At 36.1% G+C, this 15,225-nt stretch overlaps 1 protein-coding gene across 2 annotated transcripts in view; it reads right to left on the reverse strand.

Annotated features, from left to right (window-relative positions):
• tanc1b (tetratricopeptide repeat, ankyrin repeat and coiled-coil containing 1b) overlaps positions 1-15,225 on the reverse strand; it is a 193,585-nt gene that overhangs the window by 173,584 nt on the left and 4,776 nt on the right. For both annotated transcript variants that reach the window (XM_084122375.1, XM_084122374.1), the window contains exon 2: positions 170-259. In XM_084122375.1, the coding sequence (XP_083978501.1) occupies positions 170-227 (58 nt within the window). In that variant the 5' untranslated portion in view covers positions 228-259. The remainder of the gene's footprint in view (positions 1-169; positions 260-15,225) is intronic.

Below are 15,225 nucleotides of genomic sequence, written 5' to 3' on the forward strand. Positions count from 1 at the left end.
GTCTTCTGATGGGCTTTATTTTGTATGAATCAACAAATTAGCTGCAATATGACTCATTCAAAAGTAAGACATCAATGTCAAAAATCTGCAGCCGTTGATTAGAGAAGCAGGGCTGGAAACGAGGCGTTCTTTGATTTGACCCTAAAAAATATCATAATCAGTTTCATACCTGCATCCTTCTTGTTTTTCCCACCGTCTCTGCTCTTCTTCAGCACGGCCTTGAACATGGCGTGACTCCAGGAATCCCTTCACAATTAAGCTGTGGAAACACGAGAGATTTTTCACATGAAGCAGCAGGTTTGTACACAGTTGGTTTGGTACATTCAGAAGATCTTACAGTCTAGAGTTACACTCCACCCAAGAGAAAATTCCCCAAAGAGACTTTAGAAATACATACTTTGACTACATGTTCTTTAATATCCCAGGGGTGTTGATTTTTATTAAAGCGAAGAGATTTACACTTTCTTTAATGGAGGTCACATTGCTTGTATCATTGGAAAACATAAACTATATTATCGCACGGCTGTAATCTGTTGAATGTGACTGTAAGGCATGAATACATATAATAAACATTAACGATTAACATCACAATTTTCTGTAAAGCTGCTTTGAAAATGATTTGTGAAAAGTGCTACATTGACTTGACCATGCCTTTATCGTTTACGTTTGCTACTACCTATCATAAAAATTAATTATTAACATTTTAAAACTACAATAATCTAAAAAATGAAATAAACTTAAACATTGAACCTCAGCAATTGTTGTGTGAAAATGCTGACAAAAAATGTACACCAAAAATTCTGCCACTAAAAATGTTAAATGTTAGTGTACTTGTTTACCAAGAAGACAACAGTGTCAGAAAAGAGTTTGAGATGAAATATAAGATGTGTATAGTGTAAAAAAATCAAGGTAAACATCACTTATGAACAGAATATTTTGATCAAATGCCAATTTCAGCGCAGAATGCTAATTTCAGATGTGATAGAAAAGACATCCGTTGGTTCAGAAAAGTGATGGTTTTAGAACACAAAGGCAAAATTGATAAAATTCTTGTGTGATGCATTTACGTTATTAATAGAAAAATCAAATAGACTAGTGTGTTTTAAGAGGGCCAAAAGAGCTCATAGTTTTACAAATGTATAAATATCCTAGGGAAATAAAGAATATAAAAAAAGAGCATAATCTAATTGTTCCTTGTATATTTTATTTCTCTGTTTGGCAAGATTTTTCCCACAGTCCACCCACTCCAACGCGTGATCGCTGGTGGGCCGGCATGGAAAGAATTCCTCAATATTTGCACAGAGCGGCTCTGCTCCGCTATCTTGTTATTCCGGAAAACAAGCTGTTGGATTCCCAGCATTCCACATCTAATTGATGCTAAACGGCTGAACTTGGGCTTCTCGTGCCACTGGTCATGATAGCGCCGAGGTTCCTTCACCTCTCAGAGTTAGCAGCACAGGTCAAACACATTACAGCACGTCTATTTATCCAGTTGGACTGTTTCTGCGCTGTACACTTCACTCGGGGTGCGTCTTGCTGTTAGTTTGTTTAAATTAAACAGGAAGGTGACTGAACACAAATACATCAGGTGTGCAACACATCATTATTATCATCAATTTCAATCCCTGGGCAATGTTATGGTAGAAATAAATAATGCTTAAGACACTATTTGATCTATATATATAATATATTTTAGGTTTTTATTGTACTTATTTATATAGACACAAATAAATTAACACTTTAACTAAAGAAATAGTACTTGGACAATATAATAATGACAATAAGGCCATGATAGCTATAATAAAAGGAAAATAATGGTAGCTCATTACAGTTATATGTGCCTATTACTCAGGAAAGTATTTTGTCTAACTTGGTACCATATTGGAATGTAAACTAATGCTTCTTATAACACTTATCTACACAAAGAACCTGAGGATGATGCACTTGACTCCAACAATTTCCAATCAGGATATTTTATTTCTCTTCAAAATTCAAAAATCTAATTCTTTAATAGAATTTCCAAACCCAATCTATTTTCTAGTTATTATATTTTCTATACTAGGTCTGGAAGAATATGATCTGCCCATTTTCCCCATAATTTGATACATTTCTCAAAGAGATGATTCATTGTTATCCTCTCCATCACATAGATTTCATATGTTGGTCTTTTTGTTTTATATGATTGTATGGTTTTTTTGGTACAACCATACAAACACATGGAACATGAACATACTGTAAATATGGTTGTTTGGTTATGTTGTTGGTCTTTCTGTACTACTACCAATGATTTTCTCACCATCTCCTCTGAGAAAACAGCCTAACTACAAAAAAACTAGTGGTAACTAGTTAAATAAAAGTGTGCCTGACAGCTCTGCTCAGATGAGACGAGACAAGGTGAGGGTCTGAATCTGGAGTCGTGCTGAACTCACAGCAGACACCTCAGCACTGAGATCAAGCATGAAAAAACCCTGCCGGTCTCTCCCCAGGAGACGAGCGAGCGTCCCGATCCGCATCGATTCAAGCTCTTGGATGAGACGGCCTGCTGCGACCTCATCCCGAGTGAGAAGTCAAAAGTTGAGGAGAGATGCAGGAAGATTCGGTACAGACACAGATGCACTTATATTTCAAAAGAAAGTTCAAAAGAAACGCTGGACCCCAACAAGAGGCAAACAAATTGGGTTCACACTGCTAATCTGGTTGAAAACACAAGTGTAGCTTGCAAAAAAAAAAAAAAAGCACTGTAAATAAGCTCAAATATTTTTGCAGATTATATATAAATGCTATAAATACGGTGTTACAATCACACATTCCTCCCACTTACAGTTTCAAACATTAAAGTGCTCCTATTAGAAACCAAACGCACATTATCATACCTAAGCCTCAGACTTTCCTCAGCACACACAAAAAATACTATGGAAGTCAATGGGGTTCATCAACTGTTTGGTTTACCGACATTCTTCAAAGAAAGAAAGACATTCATACAGGTTTGGAAAAACTTGAGGGTGAGTAAATGATGACAGAATTTAAATTTATGGATGAACTATCCCTTTAACTAATGCATTAATTTACTTAATAGTATACGACTTTTAATGTAAAAATGTATTGTTATATGTAGGGCTGCACGATTATGACAAAAAACATAATTGTTGATTATTCCCTTGAAATTGTAATTGCGATTATTACTTATGATTATCATAATTTACATTGAATGATGTTTTGAATAGCTTTATGCTATTGTTTGAAGCGACTGCATGCCATTTTGTTATATCAACATACAAGCTCAAAATACTCTTTTCTATAGCATTAAGCCTCAAATGCCAAATATATTTATTTATTTAAAGAAACCAAACCAAAGTAAAAAGAAGCTGTAGAAAGAAAAAAAAACGCATCTTAAGCACACAGAATATTGTAAGTGAACTTTTTTTTAATTGCGCCTTTAAACGATTACATAATTGTGGCATACGTAATGAATTACAAATTCGATTAATTGTGCAGCCCTAGTTATATGTACAAAAATACCCTTAATAAAGGATAATTAATGCTGTTAAAATCTATATACACTGCTATGAAGTATTACAATAAAGAACATTTTAAAAAATAAAGTTTGTGTGGATTATATCCAAACTCTGATCTGAATGTGATCCGTCTCCATTTGAGTTTTTCCATCCTGGCTGTTGTTCCTGTTACAGGATGGTGAAGTGAACCTCCTAAAAGACTCAAATGTGCAGCACATGCGAGCAATTACAGCAGCACGTCTCACTCCAGACGACCTCTCTCACTCCATCCATCTCTGAAACTGCTGCGGACAGATTCCTCAAACTCTTGAACGGATAAGAGGAGGGAACAGGAATCCTGCCACCTTCACAATCAAGTAGAGCTGGCTGATACACCAGTTATTTTTCAGCCTTCTGACTTTGATATTTATTCATCTTTCTCAGAAAAAGCTTAAAGCTAAAAGGGGTGAATTCTTTTTAAAATAAATCTGGAATCTTCATTTCAAACAAAAAGCCAGTAGATTCAGTAAAATACAGTAAAAATCTAGTTAAAATAAATCAAGGCAGTGCTTATCATTGAATGAAAAAATGGAAGAACAGTTATATGCACCAATATAACAATGCAAACAGCAATATTTAGGCCTACATATTTTTTGCTGTACATTTTAAATGGGTGGCTGATTATGATTTCACTTTTTTAACTTTAGTTAGTGTGTAATGTTGCTGTTTGAGCATAAACAACATCTGCAAAGTTACAACGCTCAAAGTTCAAAGCAAAGGGAGATATTTGCTTTTAAAGAAATCGCTTTTTAAGGACTACAACAAACGGCTGGTAGAGACTACACAACATTCCTCCTGGGTTAGTGACATCACCAACCCCAATATTTACATAAACCCCGCCCCCTGAACAAATGTATAGATTATCAAGACAGAATATCCTAATCAATGACTAGAAGATAACTACACATAAGCTACATAAACTCATAAACTAATCATTCAGAAATGTCCTGTTGCTTCTACATGTTGTCACTTCTTGAGTCTCTCCTAGGGGTGGGCGATATAGCCTCAAAATTATATCATGATATTTCAAGAATATTTGCGATAATGATATTTATGACGATATAAAAAAAAAATGTAGACAATTTTTTTTATTACATTTATCTCACCTAAATGTTTGCTCACTCATTGTGTTTTTAGGACAATCACTAGTCCTGAGTCCTGACTAAATTAAATGCATAGGCTATTAATTTTGATTCCTTACAATGAAAGCTATATTTTGTTGTTTTGACGACAACATTAATGACAGACACATATGGCTGCTGTCACTTTTAGAGCTAGTGCCCAGTTCCATTACTGTTATACTGTCTGTCACACTGTCAAGCGCTTTTTATGGTTATTTCAGACATAACCGACTGTTTACGAATATACTAACCATGACCGGAATTTTTACACAATTTTGCGTGTTTTTTCCCCCCGTTAAAGCGATATAATCCGCGAAAAATAACTTTTGTTACTCGCGAGCTGTTTGTGAGGCGGCTTTACTGTAACTTATGTATATGCACGCAGAGTAAACATCTCTCAGAGAGCGCGCGAGAGTACTGAATAGTTTAAAATCGCAAATGTTTAAACTGATAAGACTTAAAAATAAGTGAAAATTATAAACTTTAGTTACGATGCAAGTGACAAAAGACAATTCCGTCATGTCCTGACTGCTAAACACAAGAGTGTGGTATTGACGCTTGACTTGTGCAACCCATTTTGAGAGCGAGAGAGAGAAGACGCGGCACCGCTGAACACTCACGCAGTTGGTAAAATCAATGTTTGCGGGGGAATTTCCCACATTATAAGTGGTAGACCTGCGGGAATTATTAAAATACTATTGAAGTAGCTCCTTTTTAGGTACTAAATCGTCATTGGAGGCTGACTAGCTGCTCTCGCGCTCAGACAGGTGTTGTTATTGTGCGTGCTAGGGAACGTAATGCGCCATACGTCATTGCGAAGCTGTATCAGTGATATCGCGATATGACACTTTTTTTATCATGTAAAAATTTATACCGGTATTATCGTGGACGGTATGATATGGCACACCCCTAGTCTCTCCATCATTGTCTGACTCCGGTTTGAACAAAAAAGGCTGAAAGTTTTAGAAATTTTCAGTGCATGTCTGCGTGAGTGCAAGCTGTTGAAGCTCCGCCCCCTGTGCCGGGAGCAGCAGCTCATTTGCATTTAAAGGAACAGACACAAAACGGTGTGTTTTTGCTCATCCTCAAAAATTTACAATTTTAACATGCTATATAAAAATATCTGTGGGGTATTTTGAGCTAAAACTTCACACACACACTCAGGGACAGCAGAGACTTATTTTACATCTTGTGAAAAGGGCATTATACCACCCCTTTAATATCTGAAAAATGCCACATTTTAAGTAATGCTTTAAATTAATCGTTGGATCAGAGTTTTAAATCAATTCAGTGAAACAAACTTTGTAAATAAATTAATCAAATTAAACTTCAACTCTGTTTTGCAACTTAAGTTTTAATGCTATTAACCCTAAAAAAAAAAAGAGTTAAGGCCTCTGAATTATCAACATTATGTTCCACATACTTTCTGTCTTAGGCCTAATTGAAGTTTACACTTGTTTAGAAAAAACTAAGATTGTATATATCATCTTACTAAGACATTTATATGCATTTTATGTAAGTAGTCTGCTATACTGTTAAAAAGATAATTGATTTACATTACATCAAGATCATTGATTTACATTACATTTCATCTTACTTTTTGGCCATATATTTTTCCCTCCTCAAATATGAGCTCCATATTCTCCTATATCATATTATACGAGCCATAAAAGCCTGATATTATATCAAATATGCTAAAAACACATATGCAAACTTTTTTAGATTTTTTTATTATTATGTCTAAAAGTTCAACTGATGTCTAAAAAGTTAAACCGTTCAATAAAAAGGAAATAACGTGGTTAAAACATCTCAGCCACTCGCATACTCAAGTCAAATAAGGATCACGAAACTAGTGAAGGTCAGACCAATCTGGTCAGACCAGACCCAAGGTCAATGAGTTTCTGAACCATAAAGACTGACAGCGAGAGGTCCACATGTCCCGTCATCATTTCCCTCACATCTGATACGACCCAGGAACGAAATTAAATCAACATGTGGCTCTCTGACTGAACAAAGACTTTGGCAGAACAATCTCAGCCATGCAAGATGAAGATACCATGTCCTGAGGAACGGGGGGAAAGAAATCCCAGAGAAATCCCATGGACTATCTCCACAGGAATGACCATGTGGCAGGGCTACAGGTATCTGGGCTCTATAAAGCAGCTTTATCTCTTTTCTGAAGGGGTCTTGCTGCTCCAATGACTTGGCTATCAGCATTATCTCAGTGAGCCTCTCAGCATCCCATTACACACTGAGACCCTTAAAGCCTGAAAGTTACTTAAGAGCAGAGCAAAGGAAAGGACGCTGCTTTAAAGGCACACTATGCAGTTTCCGTTTTTCTCAAACAGCGCCCCCTAGAGTCGCTGTGGAGTACTTGTGTTTAACGTTAATGTCGTAAACCACTCACGCAGAGTCGTCTCTGCACTCTTCCGACCGCGCTTTCTTCGTCGACTCTAACATGATTCACGTCTGAAATGCGTGCTAGTGTCTTCCATAGAGGCTGCTTCACATGTTGTTGATGTATGTGACGTCGTGCCATAAAGCAAGTCGTGATTCTCGCGAGATTTGGCGGGGCACCACCTCGCAAACCTGCATTGCTAGCTTTTTCAAATATTAGTACCCTTCATGCAATGTGTAATATAGCTGTTTGAGAATGTAAAAGGTCTGCAAAGTTTTAAAGATCAAAGCGCACGACAAATAAAGTTATTGTCTCCTAAAAAAAAAAAGAATATATTCTGAAATTCGTCTCACTTCCTGTTACAAACCTACGTAACAATGTAACAAATTTGCATAATGCCAGTCTATGGTCTTCATTGGCTGCTTGCGAACGACGTCTACTCGACCCGCTCTCAAACACTGTAGCTGAGACTGGAAGAGTTTGGTTCGTGTTGTCGTCAAGTCGAGAAGACGCTGTTATCAAAAGGATGGAGACTCGTGCTGAAATTGATGCGGAAAGACCGACGCCACAATCACCGTTCATGAAGCGCTGAGGAAGATCCGGAGCTGTAACTAAGGTTAGAGAAAAGATTTAACTCTTTAAGAGCACAATTTCTTGAAAATCACTTTCCTAATTTGTCATAAGCAATCTCATCTCTACTAATTAACTTCTTCATCAACTATTCATCACAAAATTAAGAGTTATGCATATTAATGTTGCCTAAATTACTTAACCCTTTTAAACCGGCTGTGTCGTCACTGACACATACCAACAAGCTGTATTCATTTTACCGTAACTCTTCAACCGTTTGCACTATTAAAACCATTCAAATTGCCCCTGACAGTAAACAACATGCGCTTTTCGGCAATATATACGGCTTATTACGGTAATTGCAAATCCATCAGCAAATGACAGCAGCTTTCTGGCAGAGCGGGAAGGAAGGATTTGAACAGAGAGATACCAAGCGCGGCAGGTTAGAGTGTTTTGGATTGCATAAAATAATAAAAGAAACAAATGGCAAAAGAAGTGGTAGACAGCAGAACAGGATGATTTTTAATGAAACTTGGGAGGCGATTGGCCGTTACTCTTTCACATATCTTAGCATGTGGTGTGTGCATGTGTATGTGTACGTGCCTATGTATGCATGCATTTAATGTGTGTGCGTGTATGAAAAAAAGTGTCCTAAATGAAAACTGTGCAACCTAATGTCACAAAAAAGACTTGTATATATGTATTATAGTTCATTTTTCAACTTTAAAGTGTTAGTTTCTTTCGTTCGTGATTTTTCTGGGGGGGTTTTTCTAAATAAAAATCAGTAAATTTATTCTCGTTTTTTTTTTGGTTTTTTTGTCTATTTAAATTCTATTTACAAACTCACCACACACAGTAATGGTCAATAACTGTAATTTGTTGAAAGCTAATATTTTTTCTGAAAAAGATGACACCTTGCACATGAAGATAGCACATTGTTTTAGAATTTTACAGTCAAAAAATAATAATATGTGAAAAACACCTATTTCAGCTTCAGGTTCTAAAGGGTTAAGCATTACAAGATTTGTGTAATTGCCCATGCATATAACATGAAATAGACAGAATTGTATTATCGGTGCATCCCTATGGAAAACATCACACACTTTTAAACAGTGTATTGTGGAAGTTCAGATGAACAACAGTGAAACTTTTCTCTGGGTTCTGCAATCATTCTTTTTATGAACACCTGCACTAAACTTGTTTCCAGTTAAAGATCTTGTTTCCACCATGTCACAAATCTACCCCACCTTAAAAAAAACACTGCTCTGCTAAACAATAGACAGGTTGAAGTGTTGACGGTACCATCTGCAGTATTGTACTTCTGATCGCCTCTGGCTTCTTCCACACACACACACACACACACACACAGCCCAGATGAGCCCTGCGTGTCCTCGCGACTCTCACAATTACAGCAGGTCAATCTCAACCGCCGCCAACATCCACACACTTTTCCATTCTCTCGCTCTCCAAGCAACTCTTTTCAATGAGCTATTTGACATGAATGATTCCTCAGAGTCCGTGTCCAGCGTCATGACAACCACGAAACCAACAGAGTCGGGCCTGCGTCTGTGACGGGTCATTACGACTAACCCGTACATTTTCCTGTCCCATCATGCATGGATAATGCATATGCATTTAGATGGATAAAATACTAAAACACATAATTTTTTTAAAGAAGATTTTAACTTAATAATGTTTATAATTTTAAATAATATTAGTTACTTTGGTTTGAGTGGATGATTGTCATGTCTGCACTGACTTCAACAATGAAAAACTGGCAATTTTCACTTTTTACTGTCTTTAATCAAAATGTTTCAAACAATACATGTTTTCATTGGAATCGAGTTTTAATCCATAGTTATTTTATCCCCTCGGTATCCCTTGACCAAAATCATCTTAACTAATAAAAGATTTGATGAATTCTTGAAAAGTTAAAGAGCTGAAAAAGTACTACAGGACCGTGACCGTGTCTTTATGACAAGAAAATGACAGACATCCTTTTCTGAGATGGAGAATTTAATAGGTGAAATTGCTATAATGGACAGAATAATGGACATGTTAATAGGAACCGTTAAATGCCCATTGACGAAAAGAACCAGAACAAGATAACAGGTGATTGCAGACGGAGAGAAGAATTCCTCACCTTGAAACGGGAAATGAGCAAGAAAAAGACAATGAGCAGCTGGAGCGGGCCGTATCTCAGCTCTATAGACTGCCATGCATTCACAATGACATGAAAGGAAGAGAGCAACAATGACGTTTTTAATACGAGTTTACTTCAGTCCATAAAACAGCTCTGGGAAACCAGGAAGAGAAGTCTGGGAAACTGGAAACTGGAAATATTTCATCTAAATTATTCATATTCACTCTCAACAAGAGAGTTAAAGAAGCGATGCAATCATTCTTCACTTAGAAAAGGCGACATTCTGTACTTTTGTAGCATTTTATTGCTCCACTTTTAAGAATGCAATTAATAATTCTAATACCAGACCAATGCAATTATAATTGTACAATAGGATCCACGTGCTTTTAATTTAAAAATGTTTTAAATAATTATTTAAAAATTAATTTAATTTAATTTAGGCCTAATTTAATTTAGGCCCTATTTAATACAATTTAATTTAGGCATAAATTAAATTAAATTAAATTAAATTAAGGCATAAATTAAATTAAATAAAAAAAATATATATTTTTTTAATTTAATTTAGGCCTTATTTAATTCATGCATAAAAATATCATGCTTAAAAATCATGCATAAATTAAATTAAATTAAATTAAGAGTCATCTTTTTGCTCTTGAATCAGTACTTGAATCAGTGTCCTGGATCTGTAAACACTTGAACTTAATCCAACCTTCTGTGGAAAGTCATAAAGTTTCCCTTCCCAAATGACAGGAATGATCACAGGTCTAAACAGAGCACAGACATCCCAGAAACAGGCGGTTTTCAACACCCCCAGTCAAATGACTCACTCGTCTCTTCAAGGCAGAAAATGAAGTAATGCTGACACCGATAAGTTTAGATTTGACTCAGGCAGAGTAACTCTGTCTCACACTAATATCCCCTCTTCTTATATACATGAGAAGAGAGTAGGGTAGGGAATCAAAAATCGATTCCAATTCTGAAATCAGATACTTAAGGGATATTTCACCGCTGGAAAGATGAATATGTATTTAAATTGGGTCATTTATGTAGTAGAAATGTGAAATTATGTGAAGTTGGTGCCTTCTAGACTGAGAAAAGCCAGAAAATGTATTTTTGGCTCATGTGGATGAAAGACAACAACTCCCAGAATGCACTTGCTTCGCTGCCCTACGAGGACACTCCCAAGCCACGCCTCCCGGTTACAGAGGGCAGTATCGGAAGAAATGACACAGCTAGGCTACTAGTCGACTGGAAACTGAAAAGACGGCGTTTTATCGTGAGATCCCCCTATGGGCGGGTTGAAGACATGCGGAACGAGCTCCTCCTACTGGCTGGAGTCTCTCGCCTCTGGACAAAAAAGCCTCTGATGAGCTAAATGACGATTTTTGCGTCATCTGAGGTTTTTTCCAGACACACAATACAGAAATCTCTCGTCTCAGGGGGACATGAGGGAGGGAAGCACGGTTACCCGAAAATACTACCAGGTTTCTACTGATACAAAGCTTAATGCTAATCGGTGAAGTATCCCTTTAAGGTCAGGAATCGGATACTTGGTATAAATTAAAACTTCGATTCTGCTTATCGATAACTGTGCACATTTTAATGTGGTTTTAACCCATTCAAGCACAAGAAGAGGTGAAGGAGAACTCAATTCGACACACCACCTCTCATATAGAGAATACTGAGAATACTCGAATACTGAATTGATCGTCTTCTTGCGCTTGAATGGTTTAAAACCACATTAAAATGTGCACAGGAATCGATAAGAAAAATCACTCAAGTTCGCTTAAGTTCAAACGTCGCCCCACCCTATAAGAGAGACTCTATCAGTCAACTGCAAACAACATGTTAATGGGGCTGTGCTGTCGTTCCAGAGGACGAGCAGGGTGTATTTTAGGATTAAAGCACCTGTGGGCACACTATTTTTGGTTATCTTATGAAGACAATAAACAGAATTGAAAGTAAAACTTTTGGAGCGTATCTCTCATAAAAAGAGATCTGAAACCTGGCTTTTTAAAACTGAGAATACTTTCTCTCCCTGTATTTCTTATTATTTACTCGTAATCTGAAGATAGAAAAAGTCAATATGTAAAATTTCTTGATGAAAACTTACAGCAATATTCTTTCAAATGCATTAATTTCTGTGAATCTGTTCAAACTGTCCATTATAATGAACCAATATAATTCTCTGATTCAACACTCAAAAAAGTATTTAAAAAATGTTTTCTAATGTTTAAGAGAGAAATATATAGGTAAGTATTGCTATTAATTTCTTCATGCATTTGCATATGTAAATAATGATTAAATATTATTTCAGAGCAAATATTCACAGCTACAATATTCTATCTACACATCTAGCATATCTATATGTAAAAAAGCTTTCATTGAAGGCGCTGATATATCTGGAATCACTTTCAATCAAGACTTCCACTTAATAAATAAAATCTGTGAAATACTATGGAAAAATATACAGTTTAAGCATTAAAATTAATGCTTTGCATATTGTTTATGATTTATAAGGAACTCAGTCACATTTATCACCTGAACTATTGACAACAGAGGAAGAAGAAAGTGTGAGAAAAATCAGACACTCTTCTCTAAACAAAGTTGAGACTTGTTTCACTGCAGTTCACAGTTGCACCTGAGGCTGTGGAAACTAAATCAACCTGACAAGACAGCATTCATTCACTCCAATACACACACTATAGAAAGACAAAACACTCCGTCCTTCCTTCACTCAAAGAGCTCTGGAACTCAATCCATGCGGTCTCCACCTACATTAATGCATCACCTTCATTATCAGGAGAAGAAGATTGCTATAGGAAAAGATTATGTAATAAGAGAATCAATCGACATTACTTAAGGCCTTCAAAGGGATCAGCTGCAGAGATGTTGGTTACTGTTATCTTATTAACTGTTAAATATTAACTTACTCAGTAGAAAGTCTCCTGGCAATCTCTAACTTTAGCACAGCAGATACAGCCCCTTATTTCAAAGCAAAGCTGGGTCATATAGCTTTTTTTAAAAAGTATTCATCTCAACATTTTTCTGGATAATTGACCATATATTTTAACACAGCAGTCAACATTTGAAGTGGATCAAAAAAAGTTAATCAAAGTTGTCCTAGACAAGAATGGGTATTGTTCAAAATCCATGTATAAGTTTGATCCACTTCAAATGTTGACTACTGTATATCACCAGGAACTTTTATTTTGATTAACTTTATACTGCCAGCAAACTTATTGTAAATAGCTTATATGTGACCCTGGACCACAAAACCAGTCACATGGGTACATTTTATGAAATTAAGATTAATATATCATCTGAAAGCTGAATAAATAAGCTTCCCATTGATGTATGGTTTGTTAGGATAGGACAATATTTGGTCGAGATACAACTATTGTAAATCTGGAATCTGAGGGTGCAAAAAAATCAAAACATTGAGAAAATCTCCTTTAAAGTTGTTCATATATGTTCACGATTGTGCTGCATTCACTCACAAAAATAAATGTTTTATATATTTACGGTAGGAAATTTACAAAATATCTTCATGGAACATGATCTTTACTTAATATCCTAATGATTTTTGGCATAAAAGAAAAGTTGATAATTTTGACCCATACAATGTATTGTTGGCGATTGCCACAAATATACCCGTGCGACTCGTGACTGGTTTTGTGATCCAGCCAGGGTCACATGTAAATATTTTCAATAAGTCACCCAGCTCTACCTAAAATCCACTCTCAGTGATGGAAAGTTAAGCTGAGTGTCATAAAATGTGAGAATTCCCCCACTTTCGTCATCGGAATTCCACGAGGCTGAAGTGAAAATGAGTGAATGTGAAAGTCTGACATGCACGACTCCTCCACTGATAAACACATCACAGGTGAACAGCTACGACAGCTGACAGATAAGAGTATGGGAACTTACTAGCAGGTCAAGAGCAGAGGATAAACGGTGCAAAAGGGTAGGCATTGAGAGTCAAAAGAAGAGGAACTAATATGTGAAATGAAGAATGAGGGTTGCACATGAAACGCTGTAAATGTTTCACGTCGAAAAGCTGTCCTCGAAAAGCTCCCTATAGCGCAAAAATCATGGACATCTAAGTATTTGTAGTGAGTAAATTATAATAGATCCAAGCACATGTATTATGATAGACGTTAAACAGCTGTTCTCTTTTGTGAATAAAGAATAACATGACTGACATCTAAAACAAGAAAAACTGGCTCGGTTTTATACAACATTCACAGTAAATCCACAAAGCAATTATAAAATGAAAAGAATTCAGACTCAAACTTTTGTCAATTTTGTACAGGATAAAATAAAATAAATATTTTTTTAATTAATTTTTAATTACTAATTCAAATTGAGTATTGATTTAGAGACTACACATGACCCAAAGAATACGAAAAACAGGCTTATGACTTTATTGAGAAGTTACAAGAATATTTATGAAATTTTCTGACTAGTAGGTGTGTCACTATAACAATATATAGAGATTGATAAGACAGATTTACTTTCGAACTTCACCTCTGTCAAATATACAGGTAAATTGGTTCTGACAATTTACCAGTAAGGGAAGATGTGACATTAACGGTAAATTACCGGTTTATGCGATGTGTGTGAACGCGTAATGAAGATTATCTGTATTTTGCACCTACAAGGTCAGAACGCGCTGACGTAAGAAGTAATTTGGGCCAATCAGAAGCCGTTGAAAGAGCAACAGTTCTGGGCCATTCATAAAATTATGACGCGGATAACACGTTTACACAGTTAATCAGAGTTTTTGTCCTAAAACGATTCAATTTTAGAAACTGTTTCTATTTTTCTGCGACGTCGCGCTGGAACAACAAACACAGAGTGTGGCGATGATAATCTCAGGTACTGTTTATGTGCTTTATTTAATGTTAAAAGCGTGTAATGTGACTTTGAATATCATTTAGTGCTCCAGCTTTGTAGCTGTAAAAGCAACAATGGATAATTCACCTCAGATCTTGAAATTAAACAAATGGAAACAAGAACGTTCAAACTGTGAACAAACAAGTGTATTCTTTGACAAAGATTGTTTTAGTAACTCAGTAGCCTATGTATTTTTAATAATGTTTAAATGGTGTAATATTTGTGAATTTGATTATGTAGCTACTTATCCATTTTCTTGCGAGTGCCGTCAAGATTACTCTCTGGTGCCATGAGACTCCGCCCACACGCTGTTCTGATTGGCTGTGGGTTTTGATTGATTTTGACGCATCTCGCAGTCGCGTAGCGTCTAGTGTGGACAGACGTCTAGTGTGTTACGGTAAAAAGCCAGAATGACTAAAGAATGCTTGTGTGAACAGCACATTTTTTAATTTACCAGTAAAGTAGTTCTAGCAATTTACCGGGATTGCTGTGTGAAAAGGGCTAATGTCAATCAATATATTTCAAGAATTAAGTTTCTGA

Source organism: Abramis brama (assembly GCF_963993115.1).
Source record: "Abramis brama genome assembly, chromosome: 8".
Lineage (NCBI taxonomy): Eukaryota > Metazoa > Chordata > Actinopteri > Cypriniformes > Leuciscidae > Abramis > Abramis brama.